This window comes from Coffea eugenioides, chromosome 1 (assembly GCF_003713205.1).
Source record: "Coffea eugenioides isolate CCC68of chromosome 1, Ceug_1.0, whole genome shotgun sequence".
Lineage (NCBI taxonomy): Eukaryota > Viridiplantae > Streptophyta > Magnoliopsida > Gentianales > Rubiaceae > Coffea > Coffea eugenioides.
In genome coordinates, this window is record NC_040035.1 from 42,073,006 (window position 1) to 42,096,669 (window position 23,664).

The 23,664-nt window shown below is 43.6% G+C and overlaps 3 protein-coding genes across 3 annotated transcripts; 1 reads left to right on the top strand and 2 right to left on the bottom strand.

Moving 5' to 3' along the window:
* Positions 1-8,564: 8,564 nt before the first annotated feature.
* LOC113772977 (putative poly [ADP-ribose] polymerase 3) lies at positions 8,565-11,273 on the top strand. The gene is made up of 12 exons (XM_027317489.1): positions 8,565-8,588; positions 8,791-8,921; positions 9,002-9,239; positions 9,346-9,473; positions 9,551-9,627; positions 9,733-9,893; positions 9,985-10,194; positions 10,309-10,411; positions 10,522-10,604; positions 10,680-10,823; positions 10,913-11,095; positions 11,205-11,273. The coding sequence occupies exons 1-12, from the start codon at positions 8,565-8,567 to the stop codon at positions 11,271-11,273; spliced, it is 1,551 nt and encodes a 516-aa protein (XP_027173290.1).
* Positions 11,274-13,235: 1,962 nt separating this feature from the next.
* On the bottom strand, positions 13,236-15,106 carry LOC113749695 (beta-1,6-galactosyltransferase GALT29A-like). The gene has a single exon (XM_027293524.1). It carries the CDS (start codon positions 14,604-14,606, stop codon positions 13,443-13,445), a length of 1,164 nt encoding a protein of 387 aa, XP_027149325.1. The 5' UTR covers positions 14,607-15,106; the 3' UTR covers positions 13,236-13,442.
* Positions 15,107-19,066: 3,960 nt separating this feature from the next.
* Positions 19,067-23,429, bottom strand: LOC113779759. Its single transcript, XM_027325474.1, has 5 exons — positions 23,136-23,429; positions 22,874-22,980; positions 21,332-21,833; positions 20,239-20,357; positions 19,067-19,516 (listed from the first exon to the last, which is right to left on the bottom strand). Exons 1-5 carry the CDS (start codon positions 23,385-23,387, stop codon positions 19,318-19,320), a joined length of 1,179 nt encoding a protein of 392 aa, XP_027181275.1. The 5' UTR covers positions 23,388-23,429; the 3' UTR covers positions 19,067-19,317.
* Between the last annotated feature and the right edge of the window lie 235 nt (positions 23,430-23,664).

Sequence of the window (23,664 nt, forward strand, 5' to 3'; positions counted from 1 at the left end):
ATCTTTGAGGAGTTGGGGAGGTACCTAAAAAGGCAGGGCAAACAGAAAGCTGAGTCCTCCAAAAGGAAGTCAGAAGGATCCCCTGAAGGTTCATCTGACGAGGAATCTGATGGGAGACGCCTCAGCCGAAGTGCTTCGAAGCGTGCATTTTCTAAGGCCACTTCTAAGGTAGCTTCCATGACCAAGGCATTTTCCCGAGGACTCCTAGGGCGACGACCTGAGGAGGAACCTCGACCCCTGGGAATACCCGGGGTGAATTATATGAGGGCCCCGCCCTTCACTGACGATATCAACGAGGAGAGGCTTCCTCCCAATTTCAAGCTTCCCTCAATTCCATCTTATGACGGCCGGGGTGATCCCGAGGATCATGTCCATGCCTTCATCTCGGCCTTCCGCTTATATTGCATCCCTGACCCCGTTATATGCCGAGCCTTCCCAGTATTCCTCCAGGGGACAACTCGAAAATGGTTCTGGGGATTAGAACCTAAGAGCATCTCAACCCTAGGAGAATTGGTGGAAAGATTTCTCCACCGATTCGTCTCTTCCCGACCTACGACCAGGACCTCGGCTTACTTGCTGAACGTGCAGCAGAACTCGGGTGAGTCACTTCGGTCGTATGTTCAGAGGTTCCATGAAGAAAGCGTGCAGATACCTGATCCTAATGAGCAGGTTACCATCGCCGCTTTCACCCATGGGCTCGTTTCCGGGGTGTTCAACACGGGGATTCACAAGAAATATCCCCGCACCCTCCACGAGCTGTGGTCGAAGGTCGAAAAGGGCATACAAGCCGAGGACCTCAATCGCATGAAGAAAGAAGGCCAAGCTGCTCGCCCGAGGGCTGACCCCCGAAGAGGGAAGGAGCTTGGCCGAAGTGAAACAGGGACAGGAAGCGACTTCCAGAGTCCCGGCCGAGATCGCCGTAGTGTGTTCGATAGGATCTCCAAGGGGAAGACGCCCATTCCTGAGTCCGAACTGACTCCCTTGAACACCTCCCGATCTCGCGTGCTGTCTGTAATGGAACAAAACAACCTCGGGAAGGCCCCTCCCAAGATGTACAGCAGCAGAGACAAGAGGAACTCGAACCTCTACTGTCTGTATCACCGAGATATCGGGCACGAAACTGAGGACTGCAACGATCTCAAGAAGGAGATCGAGAACCTCATTAGACAGGGGCACTTGAAGTAGTTCATCCGCCGAGCTGGAGGTCAGCAACGTAACGAACCCCGACGGGATAACCGGGGTGATCAACGCCGAGACGAAAGGCGGCCCTCCAGGAGCAGTTGCAGGCCTCCAGAGGATCCTAGGGAGACAAAAAGGCCTCCCCGAGACGGATTCTCAGGACAAGGATTAGGGTACGGACCCAACATAGCCGGGGTCATCAATACCATTGCCGGAGGTCCGACGGGAGGAGACAGCCAAAACTCCCGAAAGAGGACCTACAGGCAAGCTAACCCGGATCAGGCCGAGTCCAGCTCCCGCCTGTCCGAAGTGATTACTTACGGGCCTAGCGACCCCGTCCCAGCTGCTTCGAGCAGTCACGAAGCTTTGGTGATTGAGGTGCTCACCAATAACTATATCGTGAAGAATGTCTACATTGACCCGGGGAGTTCAGTGGACGTCATGTACCTTCGCACGTTTGATAACCTCAAACTGGCTAGGGAAAGCATGACCCCGGTAAGGACTCCTCTTATAGGCTTCGGGGGACATGTTGTGCATCCCGAAGGAATGGTGACCCTGACGGTAACCGTGGGGTGCCAACCCCGATGCCGGACCATTCCGGTCAACTTCGCCGTGGTAAGGGCCGACTCCCAATACAACCTTCTCTTAGGTCGGCCCACGCTTAATGCTCTGCGGGCGGTATATTCCACTTATCACCTGAGCTTTAAGTTCCCTACTCCCGCGGGGGTTGCCGAGGTCAGCAGCGACGTTTGTGCAGCCCGGGAGTGTTACCTCGCCACTCTACAAGCAGCCTCCCCATCCACCTCCAATGCGAGGTCTGAAAAGAGGTCAGACATTCTCTCGATTGATTGCATCGATCCTCAGCAAACGGTGAAACTCCAAAGGCTGGAAGCCGGAGATGAGGTGGAGGAGATTCCCCTGAACCCCTTAAATCCGGACCAAACGATCCGTGTCGGCACCTATTTGCCCAACTTAGTTAAGAAAGGAATGGTGAATCTCCTCCGAGAATACCGGGACGTCTTTGCTTGGGCCGCAGAAGAGGTCCAAGGAGTCCCGCATCACCTCATGATACACGAGCTCAATGTTGACCCACAGGCTCGCCCTGTCAAACAAAAAAGGAGGCACCTCGGCCCAGAGCGAAGCCGGGCTGTCGGAGAAGAGGTGGACAAGCTCTTGCCTGCAAAAATAATCCGAGAAGTCCAATACCCGACCTGCTTATCCAACCCGGTCATGGTCAAGAAAGACACCGGGGTTTGGAGGATGTGCGTCGACTTCACCGATCTCAATAAAGCTTGTCCCAAGGACTGCTACCCACTGCCCAAAGTCGACACCTTGGTGGATTCAACAATGGGTTATGAGGTCCTCTGCTTTCTTGACGCCTTTAAGGGGTACCACCAGATAGGCATGAGTCCAGAGGACCAGGAGAAGACTGCCTTCTACACTGACTGAGGCACCTATTGCTACACCACCATGCCTTTTGGACTAAAGAATGCCAGGGCCACGTACCAACGCTTGGTCAACCAAGCCTTCAAATCTCAGATCGGGCGAAATGTCGAAGCCTACGTGGACGACATTCTCCTCAAAAGCCAGACGACCTCTTCCTTCCTCTCTGACCTGAGAGAAGTCTTTGAGGTCCTAAGGAAGACGCGGATGATGCTGAACCCCAAGAAATGCGTCTTCGGTGTCACTTCGGGAAAATTTCTGGGTTACCTCGTCTCGAGACGGGGTATCGAAGCAAACCCAGACCAGGTGAAAGCCATTCAAGAAATGTTTTCACCTCGGTGCATCCGTGATGTCCAGAGGCTGACGGGGCGGTTGGCCGCCCTGAATCGGTTCTTATCGCAATCAGCTTCCAAGGCATTGCCATTTTTCAAGGTCTTAAAAAAGGCCGACGGCTTCTCCTGGACCGGGGAATGTCAACAGGCCTTCGAACAATTGAAAGAATATCTCCACCACCTCCCAACACTCACCTCACCTCACATTCGAAGTTATTCTTGTACTTATCTGCTACAGCCGAAGCGATAAGTGCCGTGTTGATAAGGGAGGAAGGTGTACAGATGCCCGTTTATTATGTCAGCCGAGTCCTCCGAGGTCCGGAGACCAGATACACTCAGGCGGAGAAGCTCGTGCTGGCCTTAATCCATGCAGCTCGTAGGCTTAAGCCCTACTTTCTAGCCCATCACATATGCTTGAGGACTGACCAACCACTTCGGCAAGTATTATCACGGCCAGAGGCTTCTGGACGCCTCACCGAGTGGCTATCGAGCTGGGGGAGTACGACCTGTCTTACAAACCTCGCGCAGCAATCAAGGCTCAGACCCTCGCAGACTTTCTAGCCGAGCTCACCTTTGATGAGGTGAAGGACAGTACCTCGGCTAACATTTCTCCTACTGCCGAGCCTCAGCGGTGGATTCTACATGTGGATGGCTCGTCTAACAGTGAGGGTAGTGGAGCATATTTGCTCCTCGAAGACCCCCAAGGAGAAATATGTTCATATGCTTTGAGATTTGACTTCGCCGCTTCTAACAACGAGGCTGAGTACGAAGCTGTCATTGTCGGCCTGCAACTAGCTCGTAAGCTAGGGGCCGCGCACATCTTGGCCTATAGTGACTCCCAACTCGTTGTGTGCCAAATACTAGGCGAATACGAGGCTAGGGAAGAGGTGATGCATCGCTACCTCTCCAAAGTCCTCCAACTGGTGGCACACTTCGAGTCTTTTGAAATCCAAAGAATACCGCGGTCACATAATAGGAGGGCAGATGCCCTCTCTCGGCTCGCTTCTACCTCCTTCTCTGACCTGAACAAGACAGTTCTTGTGGAAGTCTTGGCCGAGCCAGGATATGTGGGGGAAGTTATATGTCCAATTTATCCAGGGGACACCTGGATGGGACCGCTATTCCGATTTCTCAGCCGGGGTGAACTTCCTGAAGACCGAGTCGGGTCCCGGAAACTGCAACGAAAAGCAGCTCGGTACGCTTTTCGGGACGATCTCCTGTACAAGAGGTCATACCTCGGCCCATGGCTGCGATGTATCACTCCGGAAGAAGGGGAGAAGATCCTGCAAGACATTCATGAAGGACTTTGTGGTGCTCACGTCGGCTACAGGATGCTCGTTAAAAAAGCTTTGCTGCTCGGATATTTCTGGCCCACCCTGAGGGTGGATGCCCAGGTCATGGTCCTTAGCTGTCCTTCTTGTCAGCATCATGCCCCAGAGCATCACCAGCCAACCAATCTTATGATCCCCATCACTTCGCCATGGCCATTCGAACAGTGGGGGACTGATATAATCGGACCATTCCCCAGGGCCCCAGGCAATTTTGCATACGCGGTGGTGGCGGTAGACTACCTCACCAAATGGGTTGAGGCTGAGCCTTTGAGAAGCATCACCGGATCAGCAGTTCAAAAATTCTTCTGGAAGAGCGTCGTTTGTCGCTTCGGCCTACCCCGGGTGGTCATCTCGGATAATGGAAGGCAGTTCGCTGACAACCCTTTCAAGATATGGTGTCAAAACCTGGGAATCAAACAATATTTTACCTCGGTAGGACACCCTCAGGCCAATGGACAGGCCGAAAACTTTAACCGCACTCTCCTCCACGGCCTTAAAACCAGATTATACCGAGGTGGATCGTCATGGGTAGAAGAACTCCCCAGCGTCTTGTGGTCCTACAGGACCACTCCGAGGTCGGCAACCCAAGAGACCCCGTTCTCTTTGACGTATGGGTCAGAAGCTGTGGTCCCAACCGAATTCATAACGCCGAGCCCACGGATGGCCGCGTATGCTGTCGAAGTCAACGAGGAGGAGCGGCGGGTTGACCTCGACCTCGCCGAGGAGAAACGTGATATGGCCGCGGCCAAAGTTGCTATCTATAAAAATATCCTAACTGGTTACTACAATACTCGGGTCAAACACCTACGGTTCAGCCCGGGAGATCTCGTGCTCCGGAAGAACTCGGTCAGCCGAGCTGAACCTCAGGGCAAACTGAATCCTAAGTGGGAGGGACCCTATCGCGTTGTCGAGTCCAGCCAAAATGGATACTGTAAATTAGCGTACCGAGATGGGTCTCGGGTGCCTCGAACTTGGCATGCCGAAAATCTTAAACTGTATTGCCCTTGAGGGGTACGTGTTTTTTAATTTTAAGTCTTGAGTTATTTTTCACTTCTTCTTGTTTCGTTATAAGTGAAAAATAAGGGGACAAAGCAGCAGTAAAGAAAATAAAACCGAACTGAAGTAAGAAGATTGCAAAAACATGGAAGTCCATTGAATTGAAGTAGAAGACCGAGGTCACGCCTACAAGTACAAAAAAGGGGTGCTTCTAAGCATTCCCTGTGAGGTCATCTATGACCTCGGCCTACAAAAACAAAAAAGGGATGCCTCTAAGCATTCCCTGCCCCGGAGCCTTGCTCCCCTATGGTTTCTCCACCTGCCTCGGCATCCTGTTGCCCTTCAGCCCCGCTGCCGGATTGACTCCCTTCACTGCCCTCACCATCTAGTTCAAACTCCTGGAGCCACTTGTTGAATTCAGCTCGAACCTCGGCTAGGTCTCTCCTGGCCTGGATGCCCTCGGCCATACGGTCGCACAGCTCCTTGACATCTTCATTGTAGTGAGAAGCGCTTTGAAGGGACTCCAGCTGCTCAGAAGAAATGAAAGGCATTGCATCATTGACAGCCGAAGTGTAGCCAAGCATAAAGGATGGGCGTGTGAGTTCGCCGAGGTCGCGAGTGAAGGACTCCGACTTCCGGAAGGCCTCCACAGCAGTGACCTCGGCTTTGTCCATGGCCTCTTTGTTCGACTGCTCTTCCTGGGCCCTTCTCCCTTTCTCTTCATCAAGGGCAGTGATCAGGGAGTTGTTGGCGACTTCGGCCTTCTTCCTTCCCTTCTCGGCCTTGTCTCGCTCCAGCTCAGTGGCCCTCAGCTTCTTTTCCAGATCGGTGATCCTTTTCTGAAGCTCGGCGGGTGGCTTGTAAGTCTGCATGAAATGCCCATAACGCTGGAGCATCTCGGCAAAGAAAGCCGAGGTAGAGGCCCAGGAGACCGAGGCGCTCTGCATCAGCTCGGCAGGAGTGAGTTTCCTCGCATAGGTATTATCCCTAGGCAGCACGGAGTGCACCAGAAGCTCGTGCGCGACCAAGGGATTTTTACAGCGGTCGTTGACATTGATGTCCCACTCCGGCACCAGTGCGCCCCGGGGTGCCTCTTGTCATCCCCGGCCTCCTTCGAGGGTACGTGATGGAGGTTGAACAGTGATGACCCCGTGACAGGTTTCTCCGGGATCACGGTCACGCCTTGACCTCGAGGTGGATTGGCTATCGTCACACCTCGGATAGGAATCCCTACCGGGATGGCAGAGGCCTTGGACTTCCCAGGCGTGGCCGAGGTGTGTGAGCCTTAACCTACAATCATCACGGCAGGCTCGCGGCTGCTCATTGCCGCGGTGGACTTCTGCGTCGCCGTGGTGGTCTTCTTACTTGGCCTGGTAGAGGGCTCAACCGCATCCTTACGCTTCTTGGGTGCCCTCTTTGCTACCTCGACATCTCCCGAGGTTATCAGGTCGGAAATCTTTGTCACTGCAGCAAGTGAGAGAGAGTTAGTTAGAACTCAACATGAATACATAAAGAAGGGAAATGGAAAAGTACAAGGTCTTTTCAGCCTAGTCGAAAGGAGGACGGGGTGATTCGAGCTGATCAAGGCTCGGCTGAGGCCGCCTTTCACGAGTACCACTTCGGGAAAATCCCAGCAGTTAATTCTGAGGCCCGACCCCGTTAACTTTTGGAGGTTGCGCTCTTCCAATTTGCCTGGAGACGTCTCTTTAATCGGGGTGGGAGGCCTCCACCAGAACCCCCTGGGGAAGTCCTCGGCCGGGACAAAAAAGAAATTTCTTTTCCACTCCTTTATTGAGCTCGGAGCGTCCACTACTAGTTTGGGAACTTTGTTCCCGAAGTAGAACCAGCCCTTTTCATTCCCGCTGTTTTTGAGCGAGTAGCAACGGCGGAAGAGGTTGACAGTGGGCTCTATCTCTTGATGTCGGCAAAGCAGCTGGAAGCCGACGAGGACGCGAATGGCATTTGGGGTGAGCTGAGTGATTCTCACTCCCCAGTACCTCAGGCAGTCTCGGAGGAATCTTGTCGTGGGCACCCTGAGCCCGGCCTCCAGTTGTTCTACGTAGATTGCCACTCTCCCTTTCGGAGGCAACGCGGCGGACTGGTGTGGCTCAGGTATATAAATGTTGTAGTCCTTCCTCCAGGGATACCTGCGGACCACCTCGGCGACAGAGTCTCGCCCCATGATACTGCGGAAGGCAGGCATCTGTCCGTAGTTGAGCGTCGACACGTTTGGAGGAGTGGATGGTTCTTGTACGCCTGCGTCCTTAGGGACCTCATTACCGAGGTCATCATTATACAGGATCTCGGGTTCGACCTCGATTTCCTCTTGCTGCTCCGCCTCGGCATCCTGTTGCCCTTGAACTGCCCCGGCTTGGTGAGACGCCTCGGCACCCCCATCCCCGACGTCAGCAGTTCTCTCCTCGGTGGGGTCAGGCCTCTCTGCCTCGGTAAAGTCAGGCCTCACCGTTTCCTTGTGTGTGCGGGCCGTTCTGGCCATTACTACGAAGAAGAATGAAGTGGACTTACTTTGAAGAAGCTGTTTGGAAAATTGCCGAAGTGAAGAAGCGCAGGAACAGAGCTCTGAGGTGATTTACAATTTTTGCTGAAAAATGAAACGGTAAAAAGGGCCCCTATTTATAGGCAATTGGGGGAAACCGAAGAGACGGCACCTTTGGGATTCCCTAGAGCGCCCACTCTCTCTCCTCATTAATGAAGATGCTGTTCATCTGACGGCTGATTTTACGGATCCGACGTCAAAACTGACAGCCATCGTTTCACCTTTCTATTAGTCCCATCCATATAGATGACGTGCCCTTACTGTTGCGTGTTTACACGCTCATCAGCCTCGGGAAGGAACAACCTCGGGAAACCACGACCTCGCCCTTCTCGAAGCTTGGGGGGCTTAGTGAGGATGGTCATTTCGGCTCGGATAACCCGAGCCTCGTACTCTGATTCCTCCCGAGGTCCCACCTCGGCACCTTGCTCATCGAGGACGTCAAAGCCTGTGTATCACCTCGGATTGAGTCTTCAGGTCATTAGCCGAGGTGACACCTGATTGATGGACGCTTACGACAGATGAGAACTGACACTTGATACGCCTGACATCTGATGGACAGCTACTCTGACACACGCCGTCTGAGACTGGCAAATGTCCCATCAAACCTTTTTCGTAAAGAGCAGTCAAATCCACCAGATGCACTGACCATCTCAGATCTTTAGGGACCTGTGCTGTCAGTCCCTCTTCCCAACAAATCCCCTATAAATACCCAGTGTATCCATTAAGATGAGGAGGATGACCAATTATCTGGTAAAGACATACTGATACTCTCTTCAATTCACATATTCTCTCATTCCTGAACTGACTTAAGATTCGGAGTTCTACCGGGGGATTCAGCCCCTCTAGCAACTTAAGCAGGTGACCTCGTCCCAGTGGACCACCCAGAGTACTCAGAAGGTTTACTCCAGCAGTACAGAATTCACCTCTTCAATATTCAATACATCCTTTGCAGCTAAATGTTTATGGAAAAAGGGGTGTCCATAAGGATACAAAGTTGCAAGATGAGGGTGGGAAGATATTCGAGAAAGATGGTATACTGTACAATTGCGCTTTTACTCTTTGCAATCAAAAACGAGGAAACAAGTATTGCTCTAACCTTTCCCAATGTTTATGGATTTATTAACCCGTCTCCAGGTTTAAACTGATCAATCTAATTAATGCAGCTTCCACATTATGCAATTAATCATTGTACCTGAAAATCGATTACATATGTATCAAAAAAGGGGAAGAATTGGTGACATTGAGAGGGCAGATGATCAGCTAGACGAAAGGGAAAACATTGATAATGCAATTATGGAGTTTGTTAAGATTTTCGAGGAGGTGACTGGGAATGAGTTTGAGCCGTGGGAAAGAGAGAAGAAATTTGAGAAGAAGCCCGGCAAGTACTATCCCCTTGACATGGTATACATCAATGCTCATCATAATCAGGCTAAGACATTTCTTATACGGAACATATGCGGTGACACTCATGTTTGCTAATGTTTCTGTTGTGCCACCACGGGAATAGGCCGATGGTGTGGAAGTTAGGCATGGGGGAATTGGCTTTAGGCAACTTGGATTAGCAGTTGTGCATAGTAAGCTTGATCCGATGGTGGCAAATTTCATGAAAATCTTGTGCAGTCAAGAGATTTATAGGTAGAGTCCTTTGTGCATAAGTTGCTGAATTTTTTTTAACTTTGAGACCAATTTAAAGTTTAATTACATGATCTCAGATATGCTTTGACGGAGATGGGACTAGATTACCCAGAATTTCCCATCGGAATGCTCTCAGATGTGCATTTGAATAGATGTAAGGCTCATTTCTGTAATTTATCATTTAAGAGCATTGGCTGTACTTACGCTAAGGAGGACTGAGTTTCTTCCCCCCCCCCCGGGCGCGGTTCTCTAATTGCAGGTAAGAGTTATCTCCTGGAATTTGTTGAAAATTTGAAATTTATGGAGGAGTCCGGACCAAAGGCTGAGGCATTTTGGACTGATTTCAGCCAAAGATGGTTTATAGTTTTTCCCTCTACAAGGCCTTTTACATTCCGTGACTTGGGTGATCTAGCAGAGCATGTGAGTCAATTTCTTCCCAGGGAACTTTCTCCGAGATATTGGCACCTTGCAATATATTTATGTTAGCTGAATCCTTGGTATGACTGCGCAGGGTGCAGCTGCGTTTGAAACTGTCAGAGACATTACAGCAGCTTCCTATGTTATAGGAGACATGTCTGATGGTATTGTTGATGATCCTCTCTTTGATCGGTATAAGAAGCTGGGATGTTCTATTTCTACTCTTGACAGAGATTCAAGTGACTACAAAATGGTAGTAAATTATCTTGAGAGGACCTATGAACCTTATAAAGTTGGAGAAATTGTAAGATCATTTACACATCACTTCTTGTAATCTTGACCGTCTAGGGACGTCAAATCACAGAACCTGCTATGAAATTTGAGTTTTCATCTCGCTAAAAATTTCATTTTTTTTCAGAATTACGGCGTCTCTGTTGAGAACATCTATGAGGTTGAACCAAGTGCATGCCCCTCTCTTGAAGAAATAAAGAAGTTACCAAACAAAATGCTCCTGTGGTGTGGTAAGGCTTGATTTCATGCTTTCCTTTATTTTCTTCTCTCTTTGGTTTCACCTCTTCAAAGTTCGAACTTCACCTACAGCTCTCACACAATTTTGATATTCTATGTAAAGGTTCTCGAAGTTCAAATCTACTGAGGCACTTGCACAAAGGTTTTCTGCCTGCTGTTTGTTCACTGCCTGCTCCCGGTTATATGGTAATGAAGTCCGTTCTGATGTTGCATCCATAGAGGTCTATTCTTTTAGAAGCTCATGATTTTATTTCTATGCAGTTTGGCAGGGCCATTGTCTGCTCTGATGCTGCAGCAGAAGCAGCTAGATATGGTTTTACAGCTGTTGATAGACCAGATGGTTTCCTAGTACTGGCTGTAGCATCCTTAGGGGAGCAGATTCTTGAAACTAGTAGCCCACCTGAGGTACATGAAATTGTTTCTTAAACCCGTTTCATAGAAGTACATGCTTACCTGTAGGTGATTTTCAACTAGTCTCTCCTGTCCATGAGCAGGATACAGAGTCCCTGGAAGAGAAGAAGAAGGGGGTGAAAGGTCTGGGTCGAAAGAAAACCGATGAATCAGAACACTTTGTGTGGAAGGATGACATCAAGGTGCCCTGTGGCCGCCTAATTCCCTCGGAGCACAAAGACAGTCTTCTTGAGTACAATGAGTATGCTGTCTATGATCCACAGCAGGTAAAAAATTTTCATATGGCCTGGCTAAAACTTTCTATGGAGTTGGATAGGTAGGAGAAGAATATGTAGCTGAATTCTGTTTTCTGGGCTTTCTTTTTCCTTTTGTCAGGTAAGCATAAGGTTCTTGGTGGGAGTTAAGTATGAAGAACAGGATGTGGAGTACGACGTACAGGAGTAGAGAGATGAAGCAGAGCAACTTTTTTTGGGAGAGACTTTTGAAAATAACAGGGCAGGGAAGGTATGTAGATAAATCGCTTCACCTTTCTCGTTTTAGAAACTAGAAAGGGAGTGCTGGAAAGGTTGGTACTTACATGGGTGGTTGGAGTTCTAAAACTTAAACAAGAAATGTTGCTGATGATTTATTTTGCTTGCTGTAATTATCTCAAACATCTAAAAGTGTAGTTGTAGGTGATACAATCTCTCTATTTCGTAATGTTAAACCGGTGGCTTGTTTATGTGTTTTTTCAATGAACTGGTCTGAAAGGAACACTAAGATCCACGATCAGTTTACGAATTACTGGAGCTTTTTTAATGAAAATGAACTAAAATTGTCTTTGTATCCAGTGTTGTATCCGGAGTAGGACACCGCACAAGACAATATGGACTAGGGACGTTTGTCTTGGGGCTTGTTTTGAACACACGATAAACAACTTTGTTGTCCTGGTCTGGAATGGAAAGATATTGCTGATTACAGGGTTCACAGCCATATTGCACAATACCATTTGGATTGTTTCTTCTGTACTACCTAATGGTGCCTAATCTGTTCTTTCTGTGATGTTTATGTGGGACTTTAAAGAGCCACCGGAATCTAAATAATAAATACTCATTCAAGTCGCACAGATAACTTCGTCTCAAATCAGGCTGTAAGCTGAAATAGAAGCGCCTCTAGAGGAAATATATAAGAACAACTGAGCCTGTGGAGGCACTTAGTTCATCACAACAATGAGTGTGTGCTTGCTTTAGCAGAAAATATTGCCACAAACATAATCTCTTGTTGGAGGGATGGAAACTAATGAGTACATTCAAGACATTAAAGCAACTTGCCTGCTCATGCCACTATGCATGCTTAAGCAGGAGAAACAACTGATGTATCATTCTCTGTAAAATCCTACTTCTCATTTCACTCTATAATCTAGGATCCCAAATATGAAACTATATGTTTTTTAGCAATGTTTTGCACATTTTACAGGGATTGCTTAAGCAAGTACCTGCGACTGTGTTTTCCACTGTCCTAGGCACACTTCAACTAAGAAAGCGTAATGCAAAAGCAGTTGACTCTAAAGAGACGAATCATGTTAAGAAAATAGTTCCAAGATGGTATGCCAAATATAAATTGTTGCATCTAGCTTGTTGTGATATGATTGAGCTGTTGGAAGACAAAATTCTAATGATCTAAGCTACTGGAGAAATAACCAAAAAGGAAAAATGGTAAAGGCTCTGTCTCTTGGGGTATGATAATATAGACACTTCCTGAAACTTTTAATCTTTGCCAACATGCAGCATGATTGGCAAAGTAGACAGTGAAGTCATTTTTTACTGGTATATATATGTGTTCTGATTACATGAAAATCCTGCTAAGATAGCATTATCAAGCTGATATTCACAAGTCAGACACCAAAATTCAACAAAAGAGTATCTCCAAGGAAAGCGCTAAGAAATCCTACAAACTGAACTTTGGACGATGACATTAAATATGGGAACATCTCCAGAGGCCGGATAGTTGGAAAATATTTTTCATTGTCAACCATACAGCTATAGAAGCCAGATAGATAGAAAATATTTGTCAACATCTCCAGAAGCTGGATAGTTGGAAAATATTTTGATCAGCTGTACAGCTTTTGTTTTGTAATTAAAAGATCTTTTACAATTGATTTACAAAAGAATATAGAAGGAACTGATATGTGCGAACAGAAAGCCAATAGATCGTCTCAGATCTATCATCATCATCCAGGAAAAAAGAAATCAACTCCCAACTGATGCAGATAATTCAGTCCAAAGGCCATCTATAAATATATTGGTGGTGTCATAATCTACATAATGTTTGATTGGGAAGATGGTATCATTCTTTCTAGGTACCATTAGTTCTACCTCAAGACAATAACTGGATAAGCCAAAAACTTAGAGTGCAACAAATGCTGAGTAAAGTCAAAAGTATAAGAATTTGCATTTCATTCAATTTTACTGTTACAATTCACCCAAAATTTCTTGGGCTGATGCTTTGCCTGATTTTCAAAATACAATTGTGCTATTCTACTCTCCTATCATGTGGAAGGCTGCCAAAGAACAGGTAAACGTAATCTCAACAAAACGTCTGCCAGTTTACAGAGCTAGATGTATCAAGACAATGTCATTGATATATAGTAACAGAAGGGAACCGAAACTTGTCTGAGATGAATGGTATTACCTTTGGTCTCGCCACCAAATCTCCGTAGAAGTCATACTCTGCCTCATAATCGTGTAAACCCAACTCAGCTTTCTGATTAGTATGGTAATGGTGCTTAGTAGCGGCTGATTTTCCAAAGCCAAAGATGCTGACCTTGTCACAAACCCCCGCAGCAAGCATTACAGCTTGCATGCCTGAAGAGTAATGGAAATTAGCCCCATCATGAACAGCGCTCCAGGCCTCAACATCCTTCCCTGTTATCTCAAGAAACCGTTTCAGCGAGTAGTACTTCACAATCCTGGCACACAACACATCAAACCGTGCATCAGTAACAATCAACGGCGCTTTGTGCGAAGAATTACAAACCAAGAAATCCAAGAAATGCGCAGGCTGGCACATATACATAACTATTGGCACATCAGCCCCATAAGGATGGCAATAACAGCCTTCCCTCCGCGCACACAGGCGTAGTATGTTGCTATTCACAAAGGAAATATTAGTTTTCTTTCCTACTTTGTTTTCAAAACTCCCTATCCTTGCGTTATTCAACCTTATAACAACCTCATGACTATCAATCAACTTCCCATACGCCGTCTTCAGCAAAATCCCACTATTTCCAACAACAGCACAAGACTTGTACTTTCTTCCCAACCCTTCTGTTTTACCACCATTTTTATCCATCAAATCCTTGAGCTCATTAACCAAATCCAACATAATATCTGACTGAAACCTCCTATTTCTAGACCAATCATGCAAGTGTCTCCGAAAGCTCAACCACAATTGATTAAACTCAGGTGAACGGACCTGCACCGGTAGACCCCTAGCTGACCTAGCTCTAACATCAATCCGATATTTCCCTGATGACAGAAATGATCTATGACGACCCTGGTTCCGAAAATTCCCCTCTAACAACTCCTCAATCTCCTGCTTCAACTTAGGCTCACCAACATCAATCGCAGCATACTTCAAAAGGGTCTCATTATCTACTCGAAAATTCGCAACTTCCGCGAAAGGGCTCTCATTTCTCAGCTGAATAGAGCTCTGGCGAAGGATAACCCTGAAGGAAAGCAGTCCTACGACCCCCAACAAGAAGAGTACACTGAATAAATGGTGGACAGTTCGCTTCATCGGGCTGTCTACCTTCGCAGCTCAGCTCAAAACTTGGAAAGCAAGAGATCTAATCTGACTATGACAGCCTTGAATTGCTAAAGAGAATGGCCAATAATATGCAAGAATTTGGAGAAAATAAGGATATTCCGAATCTGATTCATATTGCAAGAAGAAGGAAACAATATACTGTACTATGGACTCGTCAAAACAAGCGTCCCTTAAACATCAAGAACTGATAAAATGTGGGATCTTTCGCAAGTCTTGAGAGCCAAGAAGAAGCAGGAGCTGAGCTTTGGAGTAGATTCGTATGCAATATCTGGGTGAAGATTGAGGTGGGTTTGATACGGATCAGGGGAGTCGCGGGATTATATGGACATGGGAGGAGAGTCGAGATGGAAGTGATGAAGACTAGAAGCGGGGACGGCAGGTTTAGGGGAGACGGTCACAAAGGGAAGGTGGGTTGAGTTGGTAGTTCTGATGATTGATTTGTTTGTTGGTGATTCCATTTGGCTTGGAATGTGTGAAATGAGGGCGTTGGATGGCTCAAATTCGGTGATTGCGTGTGTCTCTGTGTGTGCAGTGTGTGTGCTTTTGTGGTTTGATTATGACTTCCTGAAATCCTAATGCTGTTTTATCCCAAAAAACTTGTTGGTAGTGTTGGGTTGGCCTTTTCTGGGAAAGGCAGTATTTGAAATAGTTGTTGAAATGATGTTTGATCTTTAAAGTGAAAATTGGAATTTGGGTTGTCATTATCATCGCTAACTGATGAGTTTTGAAATGTCTATCCTATAGATTTTCTTTTCTTTTTTTTGATCAACAATATGTATAGATTCAAGAAATATATTATTGGCTTTGCTAAAAGGAGAATGATACTTGCAATGTTGAAATCAATACAACAAAACTTGATGATAATTTGACAATATCAAAATTTATCTAACTGATAAATAGTGGAGCACCATATAACAAGAATCATCAAATTAATAAAAAAAGTTCGTAAAAAATTGTCCATCTAAATTTGTAAAGTAACGGTTATAAATCATAATCAGTGTGTAAATAACGTGTAAATAATGTGCTATTATATGCCGTTGACTACTCATCTCTCTTTGAATCTGAATTACTCTCCGTTGTTACATCTCCCTTTCTCATCTTTTGCCTGTACATCTTCTACTTTAAACTCTTTGGATTGTTTATCCCAATTCAAATCCCATTTGACCATTTCTTGCTCATGAATGATACTTACTATAATAGAATTGCCTGTCCACAATACCATTTTATGTTCACCGAAAGCAACCTCTGTGCATGGAATCATATTAGTTTGGGTAGCAACTAGCAAATGACTAGACAGTGGCCATGTTTTAATTAAATGTTTGTTAGTCCCCAGATTTGGTTGAGGCCATCTTCATTGCTAAGCATTTGCTTGGCTGATTCACAGTGGAGCACCTGCACAAGATACTAATAAAACAAATGTCCTAGTCTTATTATAGAAATCTTGGATGCCGATTGCCATCAACTTTTTAATTATTTTTTGTTCTCCCTCTTTTTGGGGAAGGTGGGTATTGGGGTGTAGTAGTTGTTTGTGGAAAGTAAAAGAAATATTTGCAAAATTATGACTCATGAGTCCTGACACTACAGTACATATCCACTTAAACTTTTAAATTAATATAAAAGCTAAAATTAACTAGATATGATTATAAAACGATGTTTTTTTGAACTAATTGAATGTCCGTCTCAGGTCCAACCAACATTTTTTGTTTTCCTTGAACTATTCGTCTAGTTCTACCTTTGAAAACAACAGCCCATTTGGTCTATTGAGAGATCTTGATATCAGAATATCATACAATCCCTCGTTCTCGAAATGAAGCATAAGTTCGGAAAATGATTGGATTGGATGGTAAGAAGGAAGCGACTACAAGTCAGAGGGAAAAAAATGCATAAGTTCAAAGAATAAAACACTCTGTAATTTACTACCCTAAGTAGTTATCTTATGTATGTGGCATGCATTACTTCAATACAAAGTCTTATAGGTGTTACATGCACCATTCCATGATCAACTGACTATTTGAATCCAACAACAGATATTCTTGTCCCGGATAAGTTTGTTTGGATTGTGAATTATTAGAGATATTTTTACTGTAGCACTTTTTGTGATGTGATGTATGTGAGATAAAAAGGTAGTTGGGAAGATAAAAAGGTGCGTTGGAAATTGTAATGATGATGTAAGCAAATATATTTTGGTAAATAAACTACAATCCAAACAAACCAGTGTGTGTGAATCTCTTCACTGGCTCTCCATGCAACGTTGAAAATCCATTTGAATATTCCATGTACAAATTTTTCTAGTAAAAAACCACATTAAATAAAAGTTGACCAAATCAATCAGTAGGAAAATCATCCCCTTCGATCACAGACAAATACATCAACCCTTGACCTACTCTAGTCACAAAGCTCCCTGCGTGCGCGCAAGAATAGTAATAGTGTATTTAGTTGGGATTCCAACATTGATTCCACGAGCAGAATGGTAAAAATAGACACCAAATTTGCAGAATGGACATAACTGCATCTTTCTAGATCGGAAGCAGAATACTATAAAAAGAAATTGACGTAACGAATGATGTAATTAGATTGGATTAGCAGGAAATTGTGCAGGTTCATGTAAGCGTACGTGATTATATTCACATGGTATTGATTGCAGCCACAAGTAACAGAATAAGCATAGTACTATTAATTATTACTCCCTCCGTCCTAAAATTTCTGTCCTACTTTCTATTTTAAAATATTTCAAAATACATATTTATCATGTCTACAAAGTTAAAACTTTTTTTTTTTGAGTGGTAAGATCGAAAATTAAAGTTTAACCGTCACAATCACAGCACTATTGATAAGAAATTGGATTTTCAACGTGTGACTGAAATTTTGGAACAGAGGGGGGAGTAGTATTGGTTAATCGAAAGGGGATAAAGGTGAGCAGAAACCTCGTGTAATTAATGTTTGTTGACTACTAAAACAAGAATGTTCATTAGTTTCTTGGAACCAATTAGAAACACTTGATGGTGAAGGTTTTACTAAAGCTTTGATTAATTGACAAGATCAGCACTGGTGCTAAAAGATCCACATAGGATCCACTTCTTTAGTTGCTGCAAGATACCCAAAAAGAAGCTTCTTATTGCAAAAGTAGGATCAGCCACTAATTTGTTCCCCTTCTTTTATTACTCTTCGCCTTTTCCGATATGACAAAAGTCAATATACTGGTTAAAACTTTAGCCTCGCAATAATCAAACAAGAACAGAATTTTAAAGGTAAAGATTGCCATAAGGGAAAAGGGCCTTTGAGGCTTGAGCTACTGCAGGAAAAGCAATTACCAGTGTATTGAAAAGGGTCCCTGTTATTAAATACTTGATGAAAGTACAGACCACAACCTTACTTGAATGGCCAAGGTTGCCGACACTCAAGCCCAAATTGCTTGTATTGGTACTGTAAAAAAGGAAGACCATTAAAAGAAAAACCATAGATCTAAATTGCTTGCATCTGTGTATGTTTGATGATGTAATATCGGTCATTAGCGCAGATTTTAATGAAATTATGATATTTTATCAACAAAAAAAAAAGTAACACCACGGATTCCTCACACGCTTAAATGGCAAAACCACCATCTTCCCAAAATTATCTGGTTGGAAAAGTCAAAAGATTGTAATGCACAAGATCACAATCCTCAAGTCTGCAACTCTACTCTTTCTTTTTCATTTCTTTCATTTGTTGCAAACCATGGTACCAAAAACCCTTTCACTTTCCAGTGCCATTCATTCCTGAACCAGAAATACCTTCCCCAAACCTTGGCACCAACAGCCTCCCCAAGTAAGAGGTAAACAAAGAGAAGCATAGCTGGTGGCGGTCAAAGAGCACTTTCCAACACACGCGCTTTTGGACATGGAAAACAATCTACTCTTAAAACTAAAGAAAAGTAGCACTCCATTCAGGGCTTCTCAAAGCGGTTCCAACTTCAAATCGATTTTCTTTTTGTCCTTATACTTGATCAAAGAAAAAAGAATTTTGATGTGTTTCATCAGATTGTATTTTGCAGGGAGAAAAGGCAGCACTCTTATTAAAATTGCAGCCAACAAAGTATGAACACCCCCTCTGCCTCTTGTCTGCCTGCTCCTGCACCCCCCCTAGCCCACAGCATTAAAAGAGGGCATTAGTTGTCACTCTTTGTTATTACCAGTTTCAACTAACTCTGTACATCATCAACTGGGTTCAGCCATTCTTAATGATTACAATCCAGTGGCATTCTTACAAGATCAAAAAGGGGAACGGAGGGGGGTGGGGGGAGTAGTACTTCCTGCACCTGTAATTAACATGGATTGAACTCTCTCATGGCATTTATCATTGGCAAGGATTAAAAGTCAGCATAACATTGTTTGGCGTCTCAAAGATTACATAAGAGTTTTTTGTACTGTAAGTTTCTGTGGGATCTCCACAAATAAAGAATCAACTATGAGATTAGAAATAGAGAAATGAGTTAAAAGGTAAATTTAGCTGGTGACAACTGGTACAGTTCTGGGGCACATCTGGGGAGGGTGGAAAAGTGCTGCCAGAAAGGGATGTGAAACATATTCGCTCAAATAATCAAGTAAAGCTGTTTGATTACCTATCTTTTCACGATACATGTTTCTTCATCAGCTCAAAAATTCATATGATTACCACTGCTTTAAAAAATGCCACTACTTGATAATTAGACAACACCTACAATATATGCATTCCATGAATCCTGTTGTTGAAAACTGGTTACTTCTTCATATTTTATGTCTCGTCCAACGCCAAACCCATCTATATTTCTAATTTCTTTACTGTTAGGCATACTTCGCATCCAGAAGTGGACAGACCGAAATCCAGCCTCTTCCAGACAGTCTTTGATTTCTGGCAATGACCACCTGAGGAGAAAGGAACGTTTTAAAGTCGTTGTGCACATTATGCTATGTGTAAATAATGTAGAAAGCCTAAATGCACTCAGCACCAGTCTTACATTTTACAAACATATAGTATCTGGTATACCACAGTGGTCCCTAGATTAGGAACCATAACAAAATTTGATACATTGACAGGACAAGAATAAGCTGGAGCCTAAGGTTCTTCAGATACACATCAATACTGAATCCATTTTATCAGAAAGATTATGTAATATCATAAGCACGGGATGCATATTTGTGGCTTGAGTTTCTCGATAAACCTTCAAGGAATTCAGGATATGTTTCATATGCACCTTGATAATTACGTGATGTGAAGATGACACCATAATCTAGAGTTTTCCCAAGCCCAATATTCTTTATGCTGAAACTTTTACCCCACAAACGTCTATTACTGAATGAAGAGTATTAGTTTATTTTTAATTAGAAAGAAATCTTAACCAGAAATACAAAATTTTATGGGGATCGAATTTTGACACCCATACACCAATAAGTGGACAAGAAAAGGTGATTTTTTTATTCATCTAGAAAATCTTCAACCTTTAATTAGCTACCTCATTATGTATTTCTCCTCTCAAATTTTTATAAGGTATTGTGGTGCTGAGCATAATTTCTCAAAGTGCCAGCTTACTATATTTTAAACAATCTCAGAGATTTTTCAGAAGCCATGATAAAGCTGCTCAACTTACAGTCTCCAGCTGTAGGAAAAGGCATGGCGAAGCTTTTTCTTTTGATTTTGGAGATTAAAATGGAGGCTGATTCTGGTCTTCCCCTGCAGGACATCAAATTCAGCTTGCTCCCAGATATACTGCAAGAAGTTCATAGCATAATCTTCGTCAAATCAAGAATAAAAACCAAGTTCACAACATAATCTTTGGAAAGGAAGCAAAATAAATAGTGCAGAGTAGAACTGCCAAATGCTGAGACCTTGTTTCCTCAGTCCTGTAAAACTAATTGATTCGCAGAAATTAATATAAACAAAATGCTTGGTGTGTGCAATACAACTAGTGTAAATTTGAGCATGGAGCTTCGGCTTGCGACACATATTTGGATGTCTGATCATTCATACAAAAATGAAATAACCATATAATTATATCAGGAATATTATTACTAGAAGAGGAGGCATCAAAATCAAAGGAGATTGACCACATCACAACAAGCACAATGATATTTCGTTTCATTTGTCACATCCAATATGGTGCAGTCAATAATTGGCAACTCAGCTATCTTTGACTCCCCCATGGAAGTAAATAATGAGATAGCTAAGAGTAAAACTACAATATCAATGGTACAGTATATAGTACTATTGGTACTTCCTGTGGCTGCATATTTGCCCAGCCTGTGGAATTAGATGATTCCACAGAAGAGGCTTCAGTTAGGTTTTTGTTTCTATTGACAAGTAACTAGCTTCAGATAGATAAGATGCATGACTGAGGCAAAGCAACAAAAATAGCAGACAACATTCAATGGTGCTCTCAAAAGGCTACCATGACTCCCACCACGAGATTTTGGGAAATGGTATAATGCCGAAAATATCACCAATAACATCAAGCTTTCTATCATGCTTGACCAAGCTTTCAACAGAAACTGCCCCTATCTGCATGCACAAACTATGAATGATGAACAGTAGTATCGTATCATGACCTAAAGCTACCAGCTTAAAAGGACAAGGACAGAAAATGAAGTATTTGTCATCTGTAAGCATAAACTTGGCAATGGATAAATATACTCAAAACTAATAAAATGGCAATAAGATAATATGAATCTGTTCAGTAGACCTACTGTGAAAGTGGGAAATCTCCTCTGCATCCTCAGTTGACATTCAGATGATGTACCTCCATATAGATCCATAACAAAAATGCCTCCTCTTTTATTCAAGATACTCAGTGCATATTTGAAATATAAAACCAATTCCTGACGCTTATGCAGACAGCAACAGCTATAGTTAAAAGCACACACTATATCTCTTTCTGGGAGTCGAGTATCCTTCATCAACTTATGGCTAACACCAAGAAGACTACCCTGTGTACTAGAGATCACCAAAACTGCATCCGGGCCATCCTTGCAATCTTCTAATGTAATCCTTTGCCCAAGGTCTTGAGGATCAAAGTTCACCAACGTAGCCTGAAGAGGTTCCAAGACATTGCCATGAAACAAAAATATTCTGGAGTAGACATCGGCACCAACCTTGCTTAGATTGCTTTCCATGCACCATTTAAGTGCCTCAATGTCCAAATCCAGGCCTATAGCCGTTCTTCTTGCATCAGTACGAAGCCATTCTGTACTGCCAAAATCATAGAGTAGTGTTAATTTGCAACTATATGGATTAATGACCAAATTACTTGAACCAATTAACTAATTTTGAGGATAAGAAAAACAAAAATCTAATTTCTTATTTTTATGCTGAAGACTTATTTGGCATGCCTAGACCCTGACTACAGTTTTTTAAACCAGGAGCTAGCTATGGCTCAGAGTCATATTTAAAATTTACAACTTCAAAAGTACAATAAATCCAAATAAACAATAGTGCAAATCACAAGGAGCTCTAATGCGGTGCTCTTGAACTTCAATTAAGGGCGACCTTACTGAGTGCAAGAGTTTATAGTAATACAAACACGTCAACTTTGTTTGCTAGGAGCAAGTACACAGTCCGACAGCACCAAATCCTCTTGTTCAAACATTAGGAGAAAAGAAAGGGAAAAAAGGCAATAAATTGATTTAAGTAAAGCCATTCTTTCATTCTTCATGGAGACTTGTTTATTTTTCCTCCACTCCATGCCCTGGAAAACTTCATCAGGAGTGGAACTCATATCCAATGAAGAAATAACAAGATATCCTGGTTGTGCCATTTTCTAAAGAGCTGCAAATCCATAGTTCATAACCAAGAGACCAGTAGGCTTGACAAAACAATTAAGTTGGAAAATCAACTTTTGTACGGAGTTGTAACCTAAACAACACGTCAAGGTACCAAAATCACCTGATGCATATAGTATAAAAGAAGCTAAGTCTAGACAGGTCCTAGTATAGACATTGTCAAATAAGGCAGTTCTATATATTATTACAAAAATTAATGCTTCTCTGTTCTTTGAACAAAATATGGACTAACAACCATTATCCTCATTCAATATGCTCCATGGGGACAGAAATTTAGTAAATGCATTTTCAGTAAATGATGGATTAATATGAAGAGGAAACAATTATTGAACGAAAAAGGGGATAAACACACTTATTATATGAGATAAAAAGTACAATACAAGTTCGCAAAAGAAAAGGATCGGTGCAAAAATGAAAAACAATTGCAACAGTTAGATAAGTGTACTATACCTTAAAAGAGCAGTGCCACAGAAATCTTCCTGCAGATGGAGTGGCATCCTTCCACCCACATACATCAAAAAGAACTTTTGCAGGTAACTTATGTCCCCTTTTGGTGACTGCAATTCATTCAACAAACATCAAAATCAACTAAAATGCCTGATTATTGAGCCAAAAAAATCACAACTTTCAACCATTTAAAAGAACTGTGGCTTCAAGAATCCACTGATAACAGCTATGGGGTTTAAAAGTTCTTATTTTGATTACTATTCACCTGAACAGATTGTTGATAAAGTAAGAACTTTGAAGGAACATCATTGTTTGATGGGCTTTGACTAATTTCATTGTCTTCTTCTACTTCTTCCTCCTCCTCTTCTTGGGATTCATCGTCATTTTCTTCAGAATCCCTTTGCTCTATATACTGTTGTTCCTCTTCTTCTTCATTGTGGTATGAAAAGGCTCTTCTACCTCTGCGCTGCTGCTTCTGCTGCTGCTGCTGACTTAGCCTTTTCCCGTGTTTCCCCATTTTTGGTTAAGGGCAGCAAGCGCAACAAGGCACAAGCAAGACCGCGGGGCTTCAGTAAAACCCACAAAAGAGGTACCACGAACACTACTGTATCTCACGCTTTTATGTGGCAGTGAAACCTAGTAGCGTGCTGCAAAGAACGCTTTCCTTTCAAGGCTTATTAGAACTTAGAAGGGTACTTTTGCAAAAGTTATGAAGTCCTATTTTAATACGTTTAATTCCATTTTGCACCCTCAACCATACTCCCGTAGTCCTATTCTCACTTTAGTGTCTAATC